Source organism: Cebus imitator, unplaced genomic scaffold, assembly GCF_001604975.1.
Source record: "Cebus imitator isolate Cc_AM_T3 unplaced genomic scaffold, Cebus_imitator-1.0 Scaffold449, whole genome shotgun sequence".
NCBI classification, from domain to species: Eukaryota; Metazoa; Chordata; class Mammalia; order Primates; family Cebidae; genus Cebus; species Cebus imitator.
The window spans coordinates 2,992,516-3,017,093 of record NW_016107764.1 but is presented as its reverse complement, the minus strand read 5'-3'; the positions used below and the strand labels follow the sequence as shown (position 1 = coordinate 3,017,093).

Below are 24,578 nucleotides of genomic sequence, written 5' to 3'. Positions count from 1 at the left end.
GGGAAACAGGCTTCTGCAATCATTGCCCAGGGGCTCTAGACAGAATGGGTAGTGGAGGAGATGAGGGGCAGGGACCCTCTGCCCTACAATGACCCCTGGTAACCAGGTAGGCAGGCATGAGCTGAGAAGCCCAAAGTCTTCATGCACATACATTCAAACCAGGTCAGTCCTAGGACCAGCAAAGCTGCCCACACCCTGGCAGGGACAGGAGACAGACCTGCCCAGACTCCACTGGGATGGAGAGCAGGGAAGCCCGGCCTGCAGCATGTTATGGCTGTGTGCCGGCATTTGGAGGGGCTGGGGTGCAGCTGGGTGCTCCCTTTGGGAGAGCACTGCCAGCAATGACAATGGCAGACAGCAATGGCCAGGAGGAAAGCTCCTAGCCACCCCGTCCTTCCAAAGGACTCCACAGTGAGTGGCTGTTTCTAATCCTCCAGGATTCTGATGTGTAGAGGGCATGAAGGATGGAGATGGCCTCCCTGAGGCCTGGGATGAGCTTGACCTCCCAATTCCTCCCAGCCAGGGACACAACTTTCTGAGAGAATGAGTGGCATTAGCCACCGACCACTACTGGCCGTGAACTCTCCCAGGACCCATGCTTCTCACAGGCCTCCTTGGCCTACCCATGGCCCCTAAGCCTTGGGGTCAGCCTGAGGCCCCAACCCCCTTCTGGCCCTTTATTCCACTGGTCCTGCAAGGCAACTTACTCTAGGCTGGAGCCCCCTCATTTGTTGCTGCCCCCAGCAGGGTGACCTGTACCATGCTTTCCTTGATGACCCGGCCACTCACACCCTTGTCCCCAGCCAACCTCGCCTACCCTGGCCATTCCCCTCACCTAGATCCCAGGGTACAGGGGCTGTCTGGGCAGGGCTTCACCAGGCTCTGGAGCTGCCACCCCACACTGCCCCCACCCCTGGTGGCAAGACCCTTCGTTAATGGTGCACCCTCAGCCAGGGCTTTCCCATTGGCTCCAGGCCCAGCTCTGCTCACCAGGCCCAAACCATCCTCCCTGGGCCTGGTGGTCCAGTCCATCCTCCCGTGGTCTTTCTTCTGTGGATACGTGCCGGCCTTGAGTTGGGACACGACCACAGGCTGAGCTGTGGCTCTCCTCTGCCTAGCCTGAGGTGCTCTACGGTCAGGCCCAGACCTCTCTGAGCTTGGTGTCAGTCCATACTCAGAGGCCTGGGCCTGGCTGCAGAGTGCGTCTGCCAGCAACTGCGGTGAACAGATGAATGTTCTGGGAGACTGGGCAGGAGATGGGGCTGTGGTCCTGACCGACCAAGGCCCATGTGTGAGGGGCTCTCTGGCCCAGTGAGGGTGGCCCCACTCAGCAGGGTACACGAGGATCATCTGCCAGGTAGCTCCAGCCTGCTTGATGCCTGGCTGGCAGCAACCCACAATGGCCTGTGGTGACAAGAACATGTCACCAAGGGGGCAGCCAGGTGGGCAGCCTGCCAGCCGCTGCTGGTGGAGGTGGCAGAAGAGGACTGAGGTCAGCAGTCTGTGACCAGTCCACATAAGAGGACGTGACTTCAGGAGGAGCAACCTGTTTGCTTCCAGAGAGCCGCTTCTTGTCCCTGCTCGCCCCAGAGGAATGGAGGTGTTTCTAGGTTTCTAGTGAACCCTGGCACCCTGAGATCCAGGATGTTCTCACTCCATGCCCTGTGCCTATGCATGCCAGGCCAAGGTGGGCCGCACCTGTGGCTGTTACAGTTGATTAGTTGCTTCATTTAACGTACCAGATGGCTGGCTCGTAACCTGTAATCCCAGCACCTTGAGTCTGAGGTGGGAGGATCTGAGGCCAGGAGATCCAGACTAGCCTGGGCAGAATAGCGAGACCCTGTCTTTAGAAAAAATATCAAAAGACAGCAGGGCGGTTGCACAGGCTGTGCAAATGCACAGAAGCCTCTGAATCCTGGCGATCCAGCGCCCCAGGCTCGTAACATCCTGGAGCTGCTGGCCCAAGTTGGAAATCGGGCGGCCCTGAGTTGAGGGACGTGGAGCTCCCTGTGGAGGGAGTGGGTGGGCTGGGGAGACGACACCGAGGGGCCTGCGCCCTCGCCCTACCCTAGCCCGGCTCTGCTGGCGGGGAGGTGGAGAGCCTGGGAGTCGCGTGCAGGGCAGGCGTCCCGGTGACGCGGGGCCCGGCGCATTTTTCCAGCTTGGCCTGCTGACCTGGCCCTTGTCTGGTGTCCCCCTAAGGCGATGAAAAGCATGTTCCTGCCGGGGTAACCAGAGGACTCGCGGAACACAAGCGCGCTGGGGACGTTACCGTAAGCTGCACGCGCGGAAACCAGAGCGCTGGGTGGAGGGCGACGCGAGCTGCCGCGGGCACTGGCCCGGGCAGCGGGACCGCAGCGCACGGGGCGCTTCCTAAATGACTGTCCCGAGCGGCCCGTCGGGCTGAGGCTGGCGAGGTCCCGTGCGTACACAAGGGGGACGAGGGGCGGGCGCACAGCGGCCAGGACGCCGGGGCCCCGAGCAGCCCTTGGAGGAACATCCCACCCCGTGGAACTGGACAAGACCCTGGCACCACGCGGGGGCGATGCCAGGTCCATTCCCGCCCGGTGCTCGCCGCCCGCAACCCCGGCCCTGCGAGCGACCACGGCTCCCAGAGTGCTCTGCGCTAGTGCGCCCGCGGCGACTACGGCTCCCAGGGTGCTCTGCGCCGGCGAGCCCGCGGCGACTACGGCTCCCAGGGTGCTCTGCGCCGGCGTGCCCGCGATGACCACGACTCCCACGGTGCTTTGCGCCCTGCCAGCCTCTCCAGGCCCCGCCTCGGGCCGGCCGCGGACTACAAATGGACGTGAGAGGCGGCCGCCCGTTACTTAGCGGCTCCGGGGCGACGCGGCCGCGATCCTCTAGGCGACCCGCCCGACTCGGACAGGCCGAACGCGCCGGTGGGGCGGGCACGCGGGCTACGGCGGCCGGCAGGGGGCGGCGGCGGCTGTTGCCCAGGTGTCCGGAGGTGGGGCCGCGGGCCTCGCGCGCTGTGAACCCGGCGGGCCTCAGCTTAGCCGCGGCCGGGGACTGGCTGAGGCCATGGGCGACCGCGGCGGCGCGGGCGGTTCCCGGCGTCGGAGGACAGGGTCGCGGCCCTCGAGCCACGGGGGCGGCGGGCCTGCGGCGGCGGAAGAGGACCTGCGGGATGCCGCTGCGGGCCCCGACGTGGGAGCCGCGGGGGACGCGCCAGCGCCGGCCCCCGGCAAGGACGGAGACGCCGGCGTGGGCAGCGGCCACTGGGAGCTGAGGTAGCGGGCTCCGCGAGTTTCTGGGGTTGCCGCGGGGCGGGCTCGAGTCCGGGGACCTGGACCCCCGGACCTTGTGGGGAGGCTGAGGCTTTGGCGGGAGGGGCGCCTGCCAAGGTCACGGGGTGGGGGCTCGTGGAGCCGGCCGCCTTGGCCGGGCGAGGGGACCTGGCAGGTGTCCCGCTTTCGGGTCCTCTTGGGTCTGTGCATCCTCGGGGGCTCCTGAGCGCTTCTCGAGGGGCGGGCAGGTGAGACCCCGCGTGACCCAGCCCCGGACAGTGTCCCCTTCTCTGGAAGGAGTCAGATGAGATCTGGGCCGTTTGTGGTGATGGGTTCCGTCTTGGTGCTCCGAGCGTGCCTTGCAGGTAGGAAAGGCTCCCGGAGGAGGGATGGCCTGCCAGGGAGGGGGCCAGCTGGAGCCCAGGCCTGTCTGAGGACAGGGGAGTGAGCAGCTGCCCCTGGGCAAGGGGCAGTGTAAGAGACGTTCTTGTCCTTGCAGATCCTCCTGAGAGTGGCCGCGTGCCCCATTCGTCCTTGCTGATGTTGCCAGGATCCGCGTTTGCTGTAGGGACAGAGAGTTGGGTTCTGTGTTGGGACTTCCATCCTTCAGGAGGGAGGTGGGGTACGGGGATGGTGGACACATCTACAGGTGGGTGCCCTGCCCAGCTGGATGACCGACTGACAGGGGTGGAGGGAGGGAACCATGGCTGATGGGAAGGACTTGGCCAGCCTGGGCATTGGCTTCCTCCTCCAAGCTGGCCTTGAGCAATCCCTTTGCCACCCTCCATCCCCCTTTTATGGCTCTTAGGGGTTTTGTTTTAGAGGGCAGCTGAAGGCCTAGAGGTTATTAAGGTGGAAGTGGGCAGATTTTGGACGTTTAGTGGGCAAGGATTTGCTCTCTCAATGAATAAGAATGGAGCTTTTCTTCACTGGGCACCATGGAGAGGGGGCTGGGGACGGCAGTCACCATCGTGGCCCTCAGGGTGCTCAGTTCATCTGGGAGATAAGATAACCTCAGTAAGAAGCAGGCACGGAGCAGTGTGGACAAAGGTCGGGCACAGAAGCCATGAAGGCGCCATGGGGAGGAGGGTGGCCCTCCTGAGAGGGGTGCTTGCCTGCTGTGGGCCTGGGGTGCTGCTGAGGGAGGCTGGTCGTGACCTCTGGAGGGCATGGGAATTGAGATTTTTTTTTTTCTTTGAGATAAGTTTCGCTCTTGTTGCCCAGGCTGGAGTGCAATGGCACAGTCTTGGCTCACTGCAACCTCTGCCTCCTGGGTTCAGGAGATTCTCCTGCCTCAGCCTCCTGAGTAGCTGGAATTACAGGCACCCGCCACCACGCCCAGCTAAGTTTTGTATTTTTAGTAGAGATGGGGTTTTACCATGTTGGCCAGGCTGCTTTTGAGCTCCTGACCTCAGGTGATCACTTGCCTCAGCCTCCCAAAGTGCTGGGATTACAGGTGTGAGCCACCACATCCAGCCAGGAATTGAGATTTTTAGTGTGAGTTGGGGGTATCCCAGCTTTGGGCCAAGCTGCCACTCTGGAGTAGGCAGGGGAGAGCAGTCACCTTCCTGCTTTTCAAACCATTGAGCCTTTCCTGTACTTCTGCTGGTTTGGGATGAGTGCAGAGCTCGTGGGAGAGGCCTGGGGAGTCCCTGTCCCTGACATTGAGGTTGGGTCTCTTTGGGAAGAGGGACAGAAGGCAGAGGTGGGGCTTTCCTGGGGCTGGAGGCTGAGCCCGAAAGTCCATCTGCTCCCGGGTTTCCAGGACTTGCAGGCCACATGTGCTTGTCCCTCAGACGTGTGGATACAGCAGGGCTCAGGGACCACTGGCTGTGGACACTTTCTCCCTGCTGTCTGGGTCAGGCCTTGCTCTGCCTGCCCTCCTGGGACTTGGCCTCTAGTGCAGTCCCTTGTCAGCGTTAACAGCCTCCCCTCCCTCCCGATTGCTGCCACTCTTGGCCCAGCCCAGCCTTTCCTTTCCGGCTGGAGCTCTGGGCCTCCTCCCCTCACTGGCACTTCCTGCTCACCTTGGGCTGGGCTCGGTATGAGCTCTTTTCTTCCGGCCCCGTGGCAAGGTGAGGCTGTGAGGCAGGCAGGAGAGGGCACCCCTTTCTGCCCTGCCTGTGGCTCACTCCTGCCAGGCTCTTTGCACACTCCCATCAGCCCTCTGTTCACAGGCACCCCAGTCGGGGCCTTCTGGTTTGTGGCTTCTCCCAGGGTGTTCTGTCCCTGAGGTATCTTCTCTGACTCTCCCTTACTCTCTCCAGCAGGGTCTGTGAGGTGCAGTTAGCCTGCTCCAACCATCTTGAACCCCAGGCCCAGCCCAGAGGCCAGTGTGGAGGAGGTGGCAGCTGGGAGCAGAGCTGGACCCTGCCCACCCCTCATTCTGCTTTGCCCTGGAGCTGCAGTCTGTGGGGCTCAATTGTGGGAATCACTGGGACCTGTGTCTTTGGGCACATTTGAACCTGGAGACAGGGTGGCAGGTCGGCGTGTGCCGAGGTCTTAGTGTTGCTGTGAGACTGAGAGGGTCCTGTTGGCTGGGTGGGCCTGGGGGCTGCAGGGTGGGAGGGTGGGCTGCTCTGAGTCTTCTTGGCCTGGGGAGTGGGTGTAGGGACAGCTGGAATGTACAGAGGCTTGGGCAGGCCCTCCAGTAGGTGAGAGGGTGACAAAGGTGCTCTGGGCACAGGGGCAGATCCCGCCTCCCCATGCCACTCCCTGCATCATGCTCTCTAGCCCAGTTGATTCTGGCTGCACTGGCAAGCCTGCAGCTGTGTAGGCACTGGTGGACTGGGGCTTCCTCCTCATGGGGATCTGTGAGGGGTAGGACAGTGCAGTGGGGTGTTTCCTGTGGGTGGGGCTGGTTAGGAGGCCTGTGGAGAACCTGAGGTGAGGGCGTGGCTGGGTTGAGGTAGGCCTTGGAAGCCTCAAGGGCCCCTGAGGAAGCTCCTATAAGATTGTCTGGAGTGAGCTTTGGGAAGCACCACCCTTTCCCGACTCCTGCTTTCATCTTGGAGATGGGCACGGGTAAAGCCAGCATGGTATCCTTCATGGCTCAAAGTGGGCAGGGGTCACACTGTTGTGAAACAGCTGTGGTTGGTAGGTATGATACAAGAAGGCCAACCCTAGGCTTGGGATCATTCTGCTGAAAACAAATGAGCTTGAACTTGGGGAAGAAGGGACAGTGGGGAGGCCCAGTCTAACAGATCCCCTAGAGAAGCTGTTGGGCAGTTGGGCCTTGTGCCCCGCTCTTGTTATGGTGTTGGAGCTCTGGTGGCGTACACACCCAGCCTCCTGGTCGGGGGCAGGCAGTGAGTGGAGTGGGCTGGGGAGATAAGCTGAGGGTAATGGTCAGTTGGGAGGGCAGCTGCCAACCTGGGGAGGAGGGAGGCTCAGCTGGAGACCACAGCCTCACTGCATGGCCCAAGATGGACCTGGTGGGTGGAGGCAGGATGCTCAGGCTGGAGCTGGGAGAGGCAGGGTCTGCCTCTCCCAGGACAGGCACCAGGCAGCTGGGGTAGAGCTGCCTGTCCTGGTGCTTCAGCTTAGATGGGCAGAAGGAAGGCTGTGATTATCTTCCCTGCATGAGGGTCTCTGGGGCTGGTGTAAGCTTGTCCAGGAACTGTGTAGGTGTAGATGGGGCAGGTGCTGTACCAACCTTGGTCTTGGAGGGCAAAGGTTGGGCTTGTTGGCATTGCCCCTCAGCCTCCCTGGCCCCTTGTCTCCTGGGCAGGGCTGTCTGATGCCAACCCCAACATTAGCCAACTTGCCTTGGGCGCCCTGAGGGCATCTGCATCATGGGGCTCCTGCCATTGCTTCAGGCCCACTCTCCCTGTCTAGGGGCTCTGAGGGCAGATGTGTGTGCGTGGGAGGAAAAAGGAGGCTCTGGCCTCTCCTCTTACAAAACTGAGGACTTGCTCAATTGCTGCGTGTGGCTTCCTGGTGGCACGGCAGCTGGGGGATGAGGTGGGGCTGCAGCTGGTGTGCGTGAGCCAGCACTTCTTCCTAGGACATGTGGGGCCTGGCCAGGCTCCTGCTATCCTTGTCCCAGCTTCATGGCAGTCCCTATGTTGGGCTGGGTGCCCTCTTCCACCTGTGCAGTACGTGGAGGATCAGGCAGGGTCTGCCTGTGCCCCTCCAACGCTGGTTGGGAGATCATGGGTGGGCACCTACCTCTGTCGGAAGCCTCCTGGCCAGCCAGCAGGCACTTAGCCCTGGGTGGGGTCCTTTCAGCTGCCTCAGCCTGGGCTGGAACACAGCACAAACAAGTGCAGACCACACCGGCACATGAGGACTGGCTCCCTGCCTCCAGGAAAGTGCGTGTCAGGCTGGTGTGTGGCTGGCACTTGGCCTGCCTTTGCCAGTTTGAGCCTGCTGCCCCTTTGAGTAGGGATCCCTTGGCTCCCGGGTGCTGGATGTGGGGGAACCAACCCTCACCACTTGGTCCCTGCAGTGCTGGGTGTGCCCCGGTCCACCTCCAGGTTGGACTCTGCTTGTGGCCTCAGTGCTAGTCCACAGCCAGAGTGCATGGCAGTGGCCAGAGGCAGGGCCAGCTGGGCTTGCTTCTCCTGACTCTGATGTGCCCTCCTGCTCCCTGGACTTCCCCTTGCCCAGCACTGGCGTTGGCTGAGGTAGGTGCCGAGTCTCGGAGCTTGGGAGGGAGATCAGACAGGGCTGGGTCTGCAAGCCTGAGGCTGCACCCTAGAGGTACAGGCTCCAGGGGTCCTGAGAGCTTTGCCCTCTGTAGGTCTTGTGGCCACAGTGTGGCTCTGCCTGGTTCCTCCTCCTGGTTGTAAATAGGGAGTGGGGCCTGTGGGCAGACAAGGAGGCTGGGGTGGGGGCATGGATCCTGTGGGGGTGGCCCTGCCCTGCTGGTGTCTGCTAAGGGGGTGCTGTGTCATGCCCCATCAGGTGCCATCGCCTGCAGGATTCTTTGTTCAGCTCTGACAGTGGCTTCAGCAACTACCGTGGCATCTTGAACTGGTGTGTGGTGATGCTGGTGAGTGGGACATGGTGTTGGGAGCAGGTCAGGGCCAGGCTGGCCTTTGCCTGGGAACAGGCTCTGCCAGCCAGTGTGGGGGACTGGCACCCCCGTGGGCTGGGGTGTATGGAGCAGGCTGCATCTCCATGTGGCCGCCAGCACTGGGCTGTTGGGGAGAGGAAGTGGTAGTGGCTGCCCCTGCTGTGGCCACTTGGGTGCCTGTGCACCACATACTTGCTGCTCCCCATTGGACTCAGGAGAGCCCTGTAGATGTGGTGTGGGGAGTGCCTGGGCTGGAGCCTGTGTGTTGTGAGCTGGGCCTGAGGGGTGCAGGGCTTCCATGGAGAGCAGGATGGAGAGGGGGCTTGCCCTGGGCTGGTGGGACAGTGGACTTTGGGCTCTGTGGACATGAGGCCTCTCTGGCAGGGGAAGTGAGAAGAGTTTCCTGTGCTATGCCACATGGCCTTTGTTAGTATGGAGCCCCTGCAAGCCTGGACACCACTCTGCAGTCCTCCTGGCCCCTTTCCTTAGCTGTGGGTCCTAGGAGCCCCCTAGGAAGGTGCTTAGAGCCCTGTGCCATATCCAAGGCCTGCCTCTGGGCCTGGTTCCCACTGGCACTTCATGGGGTGGGGCTGCCCCACCCCAGAAGTATTTGGAGCCCAGGGCTCAAAGGGGCAGCCCGCAGGGCAGATTGAGGGCAAGGGCTGTCTGGGCCCGGCCCCCACCACTCAGGGCTGATGTGGCTCGAGGCCTTTGACCCTCACCCAGGCTATCTCTGCCCTTGGGTGTGGCTCCTGTGGCTGCCAACATGGAAGGGGCGACATGCACATCCATATCCCCTACTGCCATGGTCCTGGCAGGTTCCCTGGGGGTGGCCAATTGTGGAGGCTCATGAGGCCTGGTGGCTGAGAAGCTGGCCAGGCAGGACAGTGGGCCCAGTGCCAGCCCAGCACTCAGAAGACACAGCCTATTCAGGCTGGGCCTTGTCCAGCCCAGGCAGCACTGTGTGTTCTCCCCAACTCTTTGGGCCTGCTTGGCCATTTGGCCCAGACCTGAAGCCTTTTCCCTGCTTCTGGCTCCCCCATGGTCCCGAGCCCCGGGAGTGCATTTCGCTCTGGGCTGCCTGTTACATTATCTCTGTGGCCTGGGCCTGGAAGTGGGTACCTCACATTGGCAGCTTTGGCTCCTGCTTGCTGTCAGTTCTCAGGAGAGGCGGGTGACAGTTTGGGCCACATGTGTCCCTGCAGAAGGCGTGTCAGCCCTCCAGCTGCGGGAGGCAGGGCAATGGCCCTTGTGTCCCGGAACCAGTCTTCTCTTTCATGAAGCCTTCCCTGACCACCCAGGGATAGACCCTCAGTGTTCCCTTGACAGTGTTCCTTTTCCCCAGCACCAGTTCACACCCTCGCATGAAGCCTGAGCTCCGGGTGGTCAGCCAGGTCTGTGGCATTGGGACCCAGCTCATGGAGGTGTTGGTAGTGCTTGTAAGATGGAGAAAGAGGTTCCTGTCCTTGCAGAGGGAGGTCAAGCACCCAGCTCCAGGCTAGACCCAGGTGCCTTTTTCCATGGGGGCTTAGTCCTGGGAAAGCTGCTTGGAGCCAAGTGTCCAGGGCTTGGAGGACTGCAGGAAGCAGAAGAGGCAGACAGGGCATAAGCCCTGGGAAGCAGTTCTAGGCCCAGCCCCCCTTGCCACACAGCTGGGCACTGCTCCTACAGGGAAAGGGTGGACAACTCCCCCTCTTCAGCCTGGGCCACCAGTAGGGACTGGTTCCTTGGGGCTCAGCTGTGGGCAGGCCTGGGTTTTGGGGCTGTCTCTGTGGTTGGCTATGGGAGCCTTGGGTCCCTCACTGGCTCGGCTCAGCAGGAGGGATGTGAGCAGCTAAGCAGCAGGTTTTGCTGCTCCAGAAGACCCAGGTGTCTGGCCAGTGCCTGGTTGTGGTTGGTTCCCTCCATGTGGGCCCCTCTGGAGTGATGGGGACAGGGAGGGACTTCCCCTTGCCCAGCACTGGTGTTGGCTGAGATGGGTGCCGAGTCTCAGAGCTTGGGATGGAGATCAGACAGGGCTGGGTCTGCAAGCCTGACGCTCTGCCCTGAGCTCGGGCTGGGACGTGCCCAGAGGTGTTGGGAGGAGCTGGGGTGAGTGCCCTGTGGCCAGGACTAAAGGGGCTGTACCCTCCTGTCCGTCCCTTGCAGATCTTGAGCAATGCCCGGTTATTTTTGGAGAACCTCATCAAGTGAGTGCCTTTGCTAGGTCTTGCTCCTGCCCCACCCATGGACTGCCCAGGGGCCGCCCCCTGGCCCCACCTGCCACCCACTCAGGTCCTCACCACTCCACCCCCAGGTATGGCATCCTGGTGGACCCCATCCAGGTGGTATCTCTGTTCCTGAAGGATCCCTACAGCTGGCCTGCCCCATGCCTGGTTATTGGTGAGCTAGGCTCTGAGGAGGGCCTTGGGTGGGGATGAGGCTGACATGGCCCTGAAACTGCTCCTTGGTGCCTTTATCCACAGTGGCCAATGTCTTTGCTGTGGTTGGATTTCAGATTGAGAAGCGTCTGGCGGCAGTAAGCAGTGCCCTTCACCTCCGTGTGTGCTCCCCCTGCTGTGTGCGTTCTTGGGAGGAGCTGCTCCCCAGGCTTGGCAGCCCTCCCCCAGGCAGTGGGAGCCCTGGTTGACTCTCTGTTCCTCACTCCAGGGTGTCCTGACGGAGCAGGTGGGGCTGCTGCTACATGTGGCCAACCTGGCCACCATTCTGTGCTTCCCAGCGGCTGTGGCCTTGCTGGTTGAGTCCATCACTCCAGGTGCGCTCCTACCCTATCCTGCTCAGCTGTCTTGTGCCAGCCACAGGCACAGCCTCTGGCTGTGGCCCTGTGGAGGCCTGAGCCCATCTCTCCCACAGTGGGCTCCCTGCTGGCACTGATAGTGCACACCATCCTCTTCCTCAAGCTCTTTTCCTACCGAGACGTCAACTTGTGGTGCCGCAGGGCCAGGGCCAAGGCCAAGGCTGGTGAGGGGCTGCTGGGGGCTGGGGCTGCCTGCTGGGGGGGCTGGGCAGCAGCAGGACCCCACCACTCCCCTCCCACTCTGCTGTGCTCGTAGCCTCTGCAGGGAAGAAGGCCAGCAGCACCACTGCCCTGCACACCGTGAGCTACCCAGACAACCTGACCTACTGTGGTGAGGACCTCCGGGGGGCTGAGGTGCAGGGGACAGGCCGGGCCTGTGCTGGTGCCAGCCCCCCATTCCCATTCCAGATCTCTACTACTTCCTCTTCGCCCCCACCTTGTGTTACGAGCTCAACTATCCCCGCTCTCCCCGAATCCGGAAGCGCTTTCTGCTGCGACGGCTCTTTGAGATGGTGAGGTTGGGGGCTGAGGGGGGCCACTGGAGGCTGGGGGTCCTCCCAGCTGGCCAGGGCCTCAGCTGGCTACTCTCTGGTTCCTCCCCCAGCTCTTTTTCACCCAGCTCCAGGTGGGGCTGATCCAGCAGGTAAGTGGGGTGTGGCAGGGTTGGGTACAGCTGGCGCAACTGGGAGCTGACATGGTGCCCTCCTTTGCAGTGGATGGTCCCCACCATCCAGAACTCCATGAAGCCCTTCAAGGTGAGTGGCTCAGGTGCTCTTGTGGCTGGGGTGGCTGGGGAGAGACTGGGAGAACGGCTGGCTGAAGGGCTTGTTTCTGTAGGACATGGACTACTCACGCATCATCGAGCGCCTCCTGAAGCTGGCGGTGAGTAGGGGCAGGACAGGAGGGGTCGGTGGCATGTAGGGAAAGGTTCTACAACTTGCTGCCCATCCCCACTTCCCCGCCAGGTCCCCAACCACCTTATCTGGCTGGTCTTCTTCTACTGGCTCTTCCACTCCTCCATGAATGCTGTGGCTGAGCTCATGCAGTTTGGAGACCGGGAGTTCTACCGGGATTGGTGGTGAGTGGCCCTGGGGTGCCCCTGGGATGGGCCATGGTGTGCTCTGAGCCCCACCCCCACCATCCACTCTTGGCCGCAGGAACTCCGAGTCTGTCACCTACTTCTGGCAGAACTGGAACATCCCTGTACACAAGTGGTGCCTCAGGTGGGTAGTGTATGTCTGCGGGGGGATGTTGAACGTGGCTGTGAACCTGAGCCCCTTTCTCTGCCCCCTCCTCTGCAGGCATTTCTACAAGCCCATGATTCGAAGGGGCAGCAGCAGGTGGATGGCCAAGATAGGAGTGTTCCTGGCCTCAGCCTTCTTCCACGAGGTCAGTGCTCTGTGGGACAACTTGCCTCATCCCTGGGCAGGGGTGTGCCCACGGCAGGGATGGCTGACACCCCATTCCCTGATGTCCCGTTCCTCCCCTCCAGTATCTGGTGAGCATCCCTCTGCGAATGTTCCGCCTCTGGGCGTTCACGGGCATGATGGCTCAGGTGAGTGACCCCCCACGTGGCCTCCCCACTCGCTCACTTACCCCTGCTTGAACCCCTGGGCCAACCCCCCCGGGACCTTGGAGCCCCCAGCTCTGTGGTCACTATGACCGACTGACTTGGCCCCACCTTCCCCAGGTCCCACTGGCCTGGCTCGTGGGCCGCTTTTTCCAGGGCAACTATGGCAATGCGGCTGTGTGGGTGACACTCATCATTGGACAGCCAATAGTCGTGCTCATGTACGTCCATGACTACTACGTGCTCAACTACGAGGCCCCAGCAGTAGGGGCCTGAGCTGCACCCAAGCGCCTGGCTTCTCACTGCCACCTCGCACCTGCAGCCAGAGCCAGCCTCTCTTCCTGGGCTCCGAGTGCTAGGGACAGGCCTGGCTGCACAGCACCCTCCTCCTGCCCCAGGGAGGCCTCTCTGCCCCTATGGGGCTCTGTCCTGCACCCCTCAGGGATGGCGACAGCAGGCTGGGGCCAGCTGGGAGCCTTGCCGACCCTGCCCTGGGGTCTGAGTGTCAATAAAGTGCTGTCCAGTCACCTCTTCAGCCTGCCAGGAGCCTGAGGACTGGTGGGAGGTACAGCCAGGGCCACATGGACAGCTACTCCAGGGCCAGGAGGCCTGTTCTCCAAGCTGCCTTGTGTGCCTGTGTGGGCCGGAGGGCTCCAGGACTTGCTGGGAGAGGCAGCTCCACTGCAGCAGGGCGGGCATGGCCAGTAGGGGGAGTGCAAGGCCAGGCAGACGTCCCTGTTCCCTGCACTTCCCCTTAGAAAAGCTCAGCTCAGGCGTCCTGTCCTGGCACTACCTCTGCTGGGTATGCGGGAATCTGCACTCTGGCCCTTGCTGCAGGTTGAGCCTGCTTGGCCAACCTGGATCCACCATGCTCAGCCTCGGCTAGGGAAGAGGTCACCCTGGGGTTGTTGGAAGTGGGCCCCGGCCAAGATGGCCCAGGGATGGGCAGTCCCTAGGGCCTTTCTGGCGTCTGTCTGGTGAGCTGAGAGGCTATGGTGCACAATTTGTGTCCATGGTCATGCACCTTGGGGCAGGGCCCCGGTTTGGCAGCCTCTCCTCTTCAGTTGGAACCTGGGCAGCCAGGTGGCCCTCAGCTGGCCTCCATGAGGCTGGGCCACCCCTGGTCCCCAGGCCTTCCCTGCCCTCTGCACTCCTGGCACCAGGCTGGGCAGTGTAAACAGTGTAGCCCTGCAGCCTTTATATCCACGAAGCTGGGCAAATGGAGCCACCCTGGTTGCAGAGAGAGGTCAGGGGTAACCCCAGGACCCTGCTGCTGCCTTACCTTGCTGGGGAGACTACCTGATTAAAGACTTCAAAACTATACCAGTCCCTGGTGCTCCCAGACCTGCAGCTATGGCCCAACAGGCAGGTGTTTGAGGCCCTGCAGTGGTCCCAGGGCTGCACCCTGGGCCTCATCAGCAACCCGCTGGACTGTGGTGGCCTTGTGGGGAGGGTGGGCTACCTTGGTGGTGTCCTCCCTCTACCAGTAGGGGCTGGCGGGCCCTGTGTCGGAGGCAATAGTGGGTGAGCTCTCGGCTGGGGGACAGGTGTGGGGTCCTGACTCCCCCATGCTGCATACGGTCCTGTGCCTCTCCCCACCCCTTGGCCAATGGAGCCTGAGAACAAGTTGTTGCTGCCAGATAAAGAATGGAATGAAGGCTGAGAAGGCCTTGCCCAGGAGCCAAAGCCCGTTCCACTGCCCACCCCAGGCTGCCTGGGAGGCCACCTTCCCTTCCACCACCAGGCCAAGTGGAAAACCCTAAGGCTATGGGACAGGCTCCCATTGCCCATGCCTACATAGGAGGGTTCAGGCTCTGATAGAAGACAGTGTGCCCACCCTGTGTCCTCAACCCTGAGTGCAGACACCTTGGGAAGGGGGTTCCTTGTAGTCCTTGGGTGCCCAACCCTGGTCCCTCAATAAAGAACTATGAGCAAATGCTGGTCCTGCAGAGCTGGGTGTGCACAGGGCGCTGCAAACATCTGCCTTCCCCCAGGAGGCTACTGCAGCCCAGCCCTTCTGTGCCCTGGGCCCCTCCTCACTGCACCCCCACCCACCACACCACTCTGGGACAGAGGAACCACATGGGAGGCCACAGCATAGAGCCTGTCTGTTTATAGATCTCTGCCCGTCTCGTACGTCCGTCTGTCCACCTGTGTGTATATATCTGTATATCTCTATGGAACAGGGAACAGGATAGTTGTGTAAAAATCCAAAATACAATTCTGACTATGAACAACCTGCAGGGTCAGTCCGGGTGTGGCTGTGAAGCCCCAACCAAACCACAGGACACGAGGTTGGGTGAAGGCAGACTGGCAGGTGGACAACCCTCCTGACCAGAGGTGCTGCCCAGGCCCAAGCCCCTCTGTGCATCCTGCTGGGGCTGCGGTGGCCAACCCACCAGTGCACAGGACCGTGAGCCTGCCCCGCCTCCCCAGGACCAGCCCTGCACTGGGGGTGGGGGTGGGCAGGCCATGGCTGGCTCGGCTCCTCCCGGTCACCTAGGAGATAGTGGGGTCCTTGGCTTTGGGAGGCTCTGAGCCCGTCAGCAGGGAGATGGTGGGGTCCTCTGCAAAGCCGTCGCCTTCGGAGAAGTAGGAGCCCTCTCCCAGCTCAAACAGCACGGGCAGGTCGCTGCTCCCGGTGTCCACGGAGCCGGGGTCCAACAGGAACAGGGGCTGCGCCGTGTAGTGCACCAGCTGCTTCCCTGCGGGGGTGGGGGTGTCAAGGCTGTGGGGGTCGGGGCAGAGATGGGGGCTGATGGGATTTGGCTCACCTGAATCCGGGCTGCTGTTCTCCGCCTCAGGAGGCCTGGGGGGCTCCTGGGGAGACAGGAGCTCCTGGATCTGTGGGGTGGAGGGGTACAGTGAGCATGCCTGCCTGTACCATTCCCCCTCACCCTCCCACCCACCTACGCACACTGGCCAGGCTGCTGTCAAGGTCAGGCAGGCTCATGTCGGGCACAGTCACTGAGGGGCTGAACAGCTGCAGAGGAGGGAGGGAAGTCAGCACTGCATCTGGGGCAGGGCGGGGCGGGGTGGGCAGGGCGGGGCTTGACTCACATCCAGCAGGGCGCTGGTGTCCACACTGAAGCCGTGGCTGCTCAGCATGGTCTGCAGGTTGTCCAGGTTGGAGTCCATAGCATCCAAGTGGTCGCTGAGCTCATTCCTGGCCCGGGATGAGGGGGTAGGTGAACAAGTGCCCCATGCCCTGCACCGTGATGCCCTCCTGCAGAAGGGCTCCCCTTGGCTGTGTCCCCCAGGTCATGCCCCCGTGTAGGCCTGCACAGGCTGGAAGACAGCCTGGAAAGTGGTGGGGGCTCTGTGCCCTGCACAGGTGTGGTCAGACCCATGTGGGGCATCCTGTCACCATGAGGGCCTGGAGGCCTTGGTGGCAGCAGGAGAGAAGGGGTGTATTCAGCTCCAGCATGAGGGTGGGGGGTTTCAGTTTTCAGGGTCAGCGAGGTATCCCGTTGCGTATGGAAAACGGCTGAGGCTGTGCTCAGCATGTGGGTGGCTCAGCCCCTGCCCCGATGCTGCTGTGGGGATAAGACCCACAGTCTGGTGGCGGTGACCAAGAAAGCCCAAGGCCATGGGACACACATGAGCCATTGGACAGGCAGCCAGGCTGGGTCCTGGAGGTGCCCCAGAGACCATGCCTGACAGGAAGTGCAGTCAGTACCGCAGCCTGGCACCAGAGGCTGTGCCAGGCCAGGGAAGCCTGTCCTTGTCACAGGCAATGACCACAGGCCTGTGGCCAGGGGAGGAAGGATGACATTGACCCCCGTCATGGAGGGGCCCAGAATGCGACTGTCCAGGCCCAGTGCTCATGCCCGGCCAGGCTGGGTCTGGTCCACGGCTGTGTGGGAGGGCCCAAGCTCTGGCAGGGCCCTCCTCCCTCCCCAGAGGGGTCAGCGCTAACCCTGGCTGGACTCGGCCATGTGGAGAGGAGGAGGGGCAGGGGAAGAGGCGGGCGACCCCAGACATCTGTGGAGTGTGAGCCAAACTGCAAGATACAAAAACAAGAGTCCCCACTGCAGGCAGGGCTGGGCAGGGCCGGGGGGTGTCTAGGCTGGGCCCCATCACTGTCTCCTGCTGCTGGTCTGGGCAGCACGACTGATGCTGGGACCCGTGGCCTGTGGCGAGAAGGCAGTGGCAGCAGGAGGGGTGGCCAAGGGCAGGGCCCAGCAGCCTGTCCCGCCACACCCTTGGCTTCTGTGGCATTCGGAGCTGTGGGGTGATCTGGTTGGCACCTGCCTCCCTCCCCAGCCCCGAGCTCTGAGGTTGGGGCGGCACTCACTTGTCCAGGCAGGCTACGCTGAGGCACTTTTCAGGGGTGGAGGTGGGCGGGGGTGAGGGGGGTCGGCCCTCGGTGTCCGTGTGGCCCCTGGCGTCCGTGAGGGCTGTGGCGGAGGCGGGGGCAGGCTCACTCTCCCGCAGGATGGAGTCAATGAGGGCGGTCGGGGACAAGAGGGTGTCCACGGAAGATGGGTGCCCGGGACTTGCCTCCTCTACCCGGGGGCTCTGAGGCGGGCTTGGGGGCTCCTCCTTGACACGCACCAGGGGGCTGCTGGACAGGGGCCTGGACACCAGGTGGGGCCACATTAGCTGGTGTCTTGGGCGGCCCCACCTCACCCCCAACTCTGCCCTGGGCCCAAGGGGGCTGGCCTCGTTGGGGGAACGGGAGGGCTGGGGTGATGCGGCCCTCACCTCTCATCTATGCTCCCGCCGGGGGAGGCCACGGGGCTGGCAGGAGCCAGCTCAGTGATGTCAGAGATGATGGGTCCAGAACTGGCCACAGCATCGGGGGCGTAGAGGCTGGAGCTGCTGTACGCCGGGGATGGGGCCTGCAATCAAAGGCAGGAGGCCCATGAAACGTGGGCAGGGCGACCCCCACATCACCGCCCACATGCCTGGACGGGAGCCCTGCCCCTGGCGCTCACCGAGTAGGGGCCCGGGCCATGGACGTGCTCCAGGGAGAACTGCCGGCCATACTTGGGCATGGAATGTGCCGAGCCGCTGTCGTTCAGCATCAGGGGGCTGCGGGGAAGGGGGCAGGTCAGCCGCCTCCCCCAGACTTGGGGCACCCAGGGCACAGCTGACAGAGGAGGGGGATGACCCTGGGCCCCGTGCCCCGTGTGGCGGAAGCAGGTGTCCCCAGAACCTCACATCTTTCTCTTCACCCCCAGGATCCGGTTTGACTGCACCAGCGATATGAGGAACTGGATGAGCTGTGGGGAGAGAGGACACAGTCACCCCGGCACTTGTGCGGCCCCCGCTGGCCCTCTGGCCCTGCCCCCACCTTGTTGACGACTTTCTGCTGCTGGGCATGCTTCTGCCGAAGGCTGGCCACCTCCCGCCACAGAGCCTCATTCTCACTGCAACAGACCAGGCTGGGTCAGTGGGGCCCAATTCCAGGAGCCCCACAGACCCTCCCGTCTCCCAGGTGGGAGCAGGGGTGAGTGTGACCATGTCTGGCCTGGCCCAGTCCAGTATGAGAACTGCTGTGTGGAGGGGCTAGGGGACAGGCCAGAGCTTGTTGGTCCCACTGCCCCTCCCTGTCGGGGACAGCTGGTGTCAGGTAGGGTGGTTGGGGACTGAGTGAGCCAGGTGCACCTGGATCCTGGCATCCATCCTGGACAACATCTGGAGGGATGCCTTAACGGCAGACCCTTGAGCCTCCCCTACGAGGCCTGAGAAGCTAGGTTTGGGGAGGACGGTTCTTCAGGCTGCACCACCAGCTGTCCTGTGTCCTGCAGATGCTCAGGACCCTAGACAGGCCTAGGACTGGCTCAGAGGTGGCCTCACGGGGTACGGAGGAGCTTCCCGAGCACTGTCCCCAGGCAGGAGAGCAGGGCCGTGAGCGGGCTCCTGCTGCTCTGGGAGGCTAGGCCCAGCCAAGCCTGTGAGTCTTCTTGGGGCCACCCTGAGAGGCGCCTGTGACCTAGCAGGCCAGGCCCGTGTGGCCGGATTCCAGGAATCACAAAGCCAGTGGCTCCTGCTGGACCCCGTGCGGGAGAGTCTGAGGCCAGGGCCTCCTCCATGACGTGGGGGTCGAGAGCACCTGCTGCTCAGAGCTGAGGATGCCGCACTGGGGTTGGGGTTCCCGCATGCCTGGAGTCCCAAAGTGGCTGTGAGACCTGAGCCGGCCTTCTGAAGTAGCCCTGCCTCAGTTTCTAAGGCAACACTGTGTTAGTCCCCTGCCAAGGTTTCCCCAGAGCCGCAGGGTCCTGGAGCGGAGGGACTGGGGGGCTGGCTCCGTAGGCCCAGGCACGTGTGGGGCAGAGATGCATCTGCCCCCAGGGTTGAGGCGGGTGGGATGGCGACCGCTGCACCTCAAGATGGAGCCAGGGGGAGGGGACGGGGGAGCAGCAAGGGGTCCAGCCACAGGCCTGCTGTGGAAGCTCCTGCTGACCCTGGCCTGTGGGAGGGGTCTGGTGTACATGGTTTGTGCTCAAAAGTAAGCTGGTGGGTCCTGCCAAGCTTGGCACCTAGCTCGCCTATGCTGTGGGCCCCAGGCAGAAGCCAACGCCCCAGGAAACCAGGATGGCCCAGAGGGCACTGGAGATGTACAGAGCAGGGCACCCCCAACCCCCTTCTGCACGTGGAGAATGGCTGGCCCTAGAGCTTTCGACGCAGATACAGGTGGCAGGGCTGGGACAGAGGCCCAGGGTAGATCTGCCTGGAGGGGAGGGTGGGGCCAAGCATCTGGTGCCCCAGACAAGGCTCTGCCCCCACAGCACATGGGGCCTCCTGGTGGGTGCCAGGACCCACTGCAGCCCACAGTGCTGGTGTGGGACCTACTGCTTCATGGCCAGCAGCTTGGAGTCCATGCACTCCTGCTTCCCCTTCATCAGCTGCACGTCCGTCAGCAGCTTAGTGACGCTGTCCTGGCGGATCTTGATGTCCTCGCTCTTCAGGGTGGAAACCTGGATCCCCCGCCCCGCCCCGAGAGGAACTGGGGTCACTGAAGTGGCCTGGGAGCTTGGCAGGCTCAGGCTTGCCCGTGGCCACCGGGTCTCCCAGGAAGGGGGTGGGCTGGGGTGGGAGCTCTCAGGGAGAGGTGGACGGGGAGAGTGTGGGGGGTGAGGGCAGGCGAGCTTACGGGAGGCACTTACACTGGTCACTTTCCTCTTGATGTTCTCAAGGAGCTGCTCCTGGCCACGCAGGAAGCATGGGTGCTGGAACTCCGTGTCGTCTCTCTCTGGCTTGACCAGGCCGCCCTGCTCGATGTGGACCACTTTCCGGAAGCCATCTGCACATAACCGGGTGGTGGTGGCTCTGCATCAGGACGGGACCAGACGGCCTCCAAGGGCGGCCACTGCCCCGGGAGGCTGCTGGAGACTTGGCCCTGGTGAGACCCCACTTTGCCTCCTCAGAGCCCATGCCTGGGTGGCCAGGTGGCCTTGGTCTAACGGAGACCCCGTGTCCCCCCAGGGCTCCCTGCGCCCGACGCACATGTGTATTTGGCTCGGGCTTCACAGTTCTTCCCTGCGGACCCCAGGTGCACACCCACAAGGACCCCCCCCACCATAGAAGAGGCAGCTGCCCTGGCCAGCACAGGGGGGGTCCCATCCTTATTCTACAGGGTCCTCCTGCTGGGTCTTGACTCACTGCCCGCACACCCACCTCCGCGCGCCCACACCCCTGCCTGCCCAGAGGCAGCACTCACACATGTTGAGCTGCCGCACGAAGCTGGCCATGTTGTTGTGCTTGAAGTACTTGGGCAGCACCTCCTTGGCAAACTGGCCCTGGTCAAACACGTGGAAGCTGTTCCCGCTCTGTCAGCAGACACATGGGCGGGTCACATGGGGCGGCAAGGGGCAGCGTGCCTGGGCCACCCAACCCCTGGCCGCCCCTCCCCCCGCTGCCCCTTGTGCAGTGCACGTTCTACCCAATGGGGCTGGGGCCACAGGAGGCCCAGGGGTTGGCAGGAGGTGAGTTTGTTCCTGGACCACCTGCCACCTGGGTCAGCATCCTCACTGTGAGGCCCAGGACTTGGCAGTGGGCAGATGCAGGGCCTTCCCAACTGTGGGAAGTTCTAGAGAAGACCGATGCCACCTTTCCACTCACAACGCACCCACCGCACTCTGGCCCCTGTCTAGGGGATGAATGTTTGGCTTTAAGCAGCACATTTCCCTTAGGAACAGCTAAGGAAAGGGAACCCTAATTTCATCACTCTCGAGGAAAACACAGTTGTGTTCAGAAATCCCAGTTCATTCTTGTTTTGTCACGTGAGACAAGAAACAGAGATAGTCAAACACTGCATATACTCCTCCTCCTCCATTTCTTTGCTGAGCTTAGGCCCACAGCCATTAGGAGGAGTTGGTGAGGGAGGCATCCCTGCTGGCCGTCGCCACGGTGGCTCAGAGGGTACAGCTAGAAACCCACACAGCAGGGAAGGGGGCCTGGGGCAGGGCCAGCAAGTGATGAGGGGCACCTTGCCAGGAAGGGGTGACTGACCCAGTGAAAAAATCGTTCAGGGCAGTGGGACAGGTTTCTCCTTGCCAGGGAAGGGAGCTACAGATGTCAACAGAAAAAAAAGCCAGAAAGACTCCGTGGTGTGGTACCAGAAGTGCAGAACCGCTTTCCAGTACAGATATGTGAAGATAAACAGGGATGTGCGTGTGTGGGGAGGGAGACGGTCAGGGAAAGGACTCCAAAACAGCAGAAGAGAGAAGGTGAAAGCCGCCAAGCTGACTTTCCAGAACTCTGAAAATTAACCAAAGCATCACAGTAGCACAGGTTCATTCAAGATAGACAGCCCAATCTTAGTAAGAACTGTGGGCTTTGTGAGTTTTATTTTTTTTGAGACAGGGTCTTGATCTGTCGCTCAGGCTCGAGTGCAGCAGCTCAAACACAGCTCAGCTCAGCCTCCACCTCCCTAGTTCAAGCGATTCTCGTGATCAGCCTCCCAAGTAGCTGGGGCTACGGGTGCCACCATGCCCGGCTAATTTCTGTATTTTTAGTAGAGATGGGGTTTCACCATGTCGCCCAGGCTGGTCTTGAATTCCTGACCTCAAGTGATCCACCCACCTCAGCCTTCCCAGGTGCTGGGAAAAGAGGCGTGAGTGACCATGCCCGGCCAGGCTTTGTGGCATTTCAACATGCCCTATTCCCACTCCTTCTGCAGCCCTGAAAACCAACACTGCCCTATTCCCACTCCTTCTGCAGTCCTGGCAGCCACTGAGGTGCGGGGCAGGGCTTGGGCTCTTCAAGGTCCCATTCCCAGAGAACCGTCAGTATCTGACCTGAAGAGTTCACTCGCAAGGCTGTCTCTGATCTGACTTGAGGCTCTCCTGTATAAAAAAGCCTTTTTCCTAAGCGTGCTTGCTGAAACACCTAGCGGTGATGTTTGAACGCCGTGGCTGCCTGAGGAGTGCCTGGCAGCTGGGAAGGACCACTAACCAGGAGACCTGGCAGGAAAAGATGGAGGAGGCGGCGCCACGAGGGGCTCTGAAAAGCTCTGAGACCTTCCTGGACGTCCTGCAGCTGTGTACATGTGCAGACCCATGCCCACGTTCAGGAAAGACCCAAGCTAGCCCTGAGCTCTCAGCTCTGGCTGACCTTGAGGCTCTGCATAAGCAGGAGGGAAGGGTACAGCAGGTTGTCCGCTGCCTGGCCGAGTGCTGAGGGCATCCCCAACACACACACACACACACACAGCCCCCAGAAAAGACGGGGGAGTCAGTGGCTCCAGGCATTCAAGAACATTTCCGCCCCATCACCACCTAAGTCAGTTAACTGAACAGAGACTACGGTTGCGAAGACAACCTTTACAGAATTAGTCCCAAAAAGCTACCAGACAAATAACCGAAACAGACGGGAGCGACGGCCAATCTGGGGAGGCGGGGGAATCCGAGCTCCAGAGCTGCCACTTGCTACCTGCTAGAATTCCAGTTTTCTATCCGGGTACGCTGGCGCATGCCTGTGGTCCCAGCACTTTGGGAGGGTGAGGTGGGTGGATCGCTTGAGCTCAGGAGTTGGAGACTGGCCTGGGCAACAAGGCGAAACCCCGTCTCCAGAAAAAATACAGAAATTAGCTGGGCTTGGTGGTACACACCTGTCATCCCAGCTACTCAGGAGGCCGAGGAGGGAGGATCCCTTGAGCTCCAGAGGTGAAGGCTACAGTGAGCTGTGACTGGGCTCCTTCGCTCCAGCCTCAGTAACAGACTGGAAACAAACAAACAAAACTCTAGTTTAAAAAAAAAAAAATTAATTAAAAAAAAAAATTAAAACTAAAGGAAACCACATCTGAAGAACTAAAGTATGAGAATGACATCTTACCAAACAGAATATATCAATAAAGAGACAAAAAATTTAATTGCGGTTCTTGCCATTAAAAAAAAAAAAAGATAAAAATTATAAAGAAGCACAAAATCAAAACTATGGAGTTGAAAAGTATTAATAACTCAGATTAAAAGTTAACCAGAGGGGCTCAAGAGCAGACCTGACTAGGAGACGGAGGGGTCAGCAAACATGAAGATAGGTCAATACAGATGGTCCAGTCTGAGGAAAAGAAAGAAAAACGAAGGAATAAAAATGAGCAGAGCCAGCTGGGCGCGGTGGCTCAGGCCTATAGTCCCAGCACCTTGGGGGGCTGAGTTGGATGGATCATGAGGTCAAGAGATTAAGACCCTGTCACCACTAACAATACAAAAATTAGCTGGGTGTGGTGGTGGGTGCCTGCAATCCCAGTTACTTGGGAGGCTGAGGCAGGAGAATTGCTTGAATCTGGGAGGTAGAGGTTAGAGTGAGCTGAGATTGCACCACTGTACTTCAGCTTGGGTGACACTCCATCTCAAAAAACAAAACAAAACAAATAAAATGAAAGTATTAAAAGACCCTGCCACTCAGTCATTCTATATTGGCTGGGTGTGGTGACTCATGCCTGTAATCCCAGCACTTTGGGAGGCTATGGCAGGAGGACTGCTTGAGCCCAGGAGCTGGAGATGAGCCTGGGCAACACCGTAAGACCCAGTGAGACTATCCTTTGAAAATGGAGAGATTTCCACTTCTGGAACAGCAACATGAGGAGCTTTGTGGAAGCACTTCCCGTGAAGCAAGCAAAGTCTCAAAACTGTCCTAAAGGCATGTAACAGATAAACACGCATTGAGTAAAATCTGCTAACGCTTGGTATGAACAGTGAGTCTTGGTGGCATCTGAGCCTCAGCTTCCTCTTTCCCTCCACCCCAGCTCGCCTGATGTACACTACACTTGAAGGGAGGGGAACAAGAAGATGGCGGCCCTTCTTCCCTCAGCTCCCAGTGGTTTCCTGGATCTCACGGGCTGGAAAGACCACCAGAACTTCTCATCCTCACTGACTCCAGGTTGAAGAGACCAAGTTCCTGGTGCATGTGGCCAAAAGGCCAGGGCTCCCTTCCTCCACCTTGCCCACCCCTCAGAGTGGAGACTCCGTCCCAGCCGCAGCAGGCGGAGGACACCCAGGGCTCTGATCACCTTCTCCTCAGCTCTCACCTCATTAAAGCATTTTCAAAACTGCAATATATATATTTTTTTTTTTGAGATGGAGACTCGCTTTGTTGCCCAGGCTAGAGTGCAATGGCACAATCTCAGCTCAGTGCAACCTCTGCCTTCCAGGTTCAAGTGCCTCTCCTGCCTCAGCCTCCTGAGTAGCTGGGATTACAGGTGTGCGCCACCACGCCTGGCTACTTCTTATATTTTTAATTGAGACGAGGTTTTGCCAGGTTGGCCAGCCTGGTCTTGAACTCCTGACCACAAGTGATCCACCGACCTCGGCTTCCAAAGTGCTGGGATTACAAGCGTGAGCCACCGTGCTTGGTCTTAAAAATTGCAAGTTTTGGCCAGGCGCGGTGGCTCAAGCCTGTAATCCCAGCACTTTGGGAGGCCGAGGCGGGTGGATCACGAGGTCAAGAGATCGAGACCATCCTGGTCAACATGGTGAAACCCCGTCTCTACTAAAA

At 60.9% G+C, this 24,578-nt stretch overlaps 2 protein-coding genes across 6 annotated transcripts in view; one reads left to right on the top strand and one right to left on the bottom strand.

The window, feature by feature from the left end:
* Positions 1–2,794: 2,794 nt before the first annotated feature.
* Positions 2,795–13,164, top strand: DGAT1 (diacylglycerol O-acyltransferase 1). Of its 4 annotated transcripts, XM_017511654.2 has the most exons (17): positions 2,795–3,251; positions 8,157–8,244; positions 10,417–10,457; positions 10,565–10,650; positions 10,734–10,786; positions 10,918–11,023; positions 11,122–11,229; positions 11,322–11,396; positions 11,474–11,577; positions 11,670–11,708; positions 11,779–11,820; positions 11,903–11,947; positions 12,031–12,143; positions 12,223–12,288; positions 12,367–12,454; positions 12,558–12,620; positions 12,756–13,164. In XM_017511654.2, the coding sequence occupies exons 1-17, from the start codon at positions 3,043–3,045 to the stop codon at positions 12,909–12,911; spliced, it is 1,482 nt and encodes a 493-aa protein (XP_017367143.1). In that variant the 5' UTR covers positions 2,795–3,042; the 3' UTR covers positions 12,912–13,164. The 4 variants fall into 4 exon arrangements, with proteins under 4 accessions (XP_017367143.1, XP_017367142.1, XP_037588394.1 ...); XM_017511653.2 differs by having other exon boundaries at positions 2,797–3,251; positions 12,223–12,454; XM_037732466.1 differs by lacking the exon at positions 2,795–3,251 and adding an exon at positions 5,872–6,068 and having other exon boundaries at positions 12,223–12,454.
* Positions 13,165–14,730: 1,566 nt separating this feature from the next.
* The window catches only part of HSF1 (heat shock transcription factor 1), a 16,572-nt gene continuing 6,724 nt past the window's right edge, over positions 14,731–24,578 (bottom strand). The window contains exons 2-14 of one of the 2 annotated variants that reach the window (XM_017511651.2): positions 20,305–20,413; positions 19,751–19,887; positions 19,437–19,561; positions 17,935–18,010; positions 17,802–17,863; positions 17,576–17,672; positions 17,343–17,479; positions 16,933–17,214; positions 16,555–16,638; positions 15,696–15,801; positions 15,553–15,618; positions 15,410–15,479; positions 14,731–15,340 (exon numbers count right to left, since the gene is read on the bottom strand). In XM_017511651.2, the coding sequence (XP_017367140.1) occupies positions 15,135–15,340; positions 15,410–15,479; positions 15,553–15,618; positions 15,696–15,801; positions 16,555–16,638; positions 16,933–17,214; positions 17,343–17,479; positions 17,576–17,672; positions 17,802–17,863; positions 17,935–18,010; positions 19,437–19,561; positions 19,751–19,887; positions 20,305–20,413 (1,557 nt within the window). In that variant the 3' untranslated portion in view covers positions 14,731–15,134. The remainder of the gene's footprint in view (positions 15,341–15,409; positions 15,480–15,552; positions 15,619–15,695; positions 15,802–16,554; positions 16,639–16,932; positions 17,215–17,342; positions 17,480–17,575; positions 17,673–17,801; positions 17,864–17,934; positions 18,011–19,436; positions 19,562–19,750; positions 19,888–20,304; positions 20,414–24,578) is intronic. The other variant, XM_017511652.2, reaches the window with a different exon arrangement.

Bases quoted from the DNA above. Each gene is read 5' to 3' on its own strand.
- DGAT1 (XM_017511653.2), top strand. From the start codon at position 3,043: ATGGGCGACCGCGGCGGCGCGGGCGGTTCCCGGCGTCGGAGGACAGGG. The intron at 10,458-10,564 runs GTGAGTGCCTTT...CTCCACCCCCAG, and splicing joins TTTTTGGAGAACCTCATCAA to GTATGGCATCCTGGTGGACC. The intron at 12,144-12,222 runs GTGAGTGGCCCT...TCTTGGCCGCAG, and splicing joins GAGTTCTACCGGGATTGGTG to GAACTCCGAGTCTGTCACCT.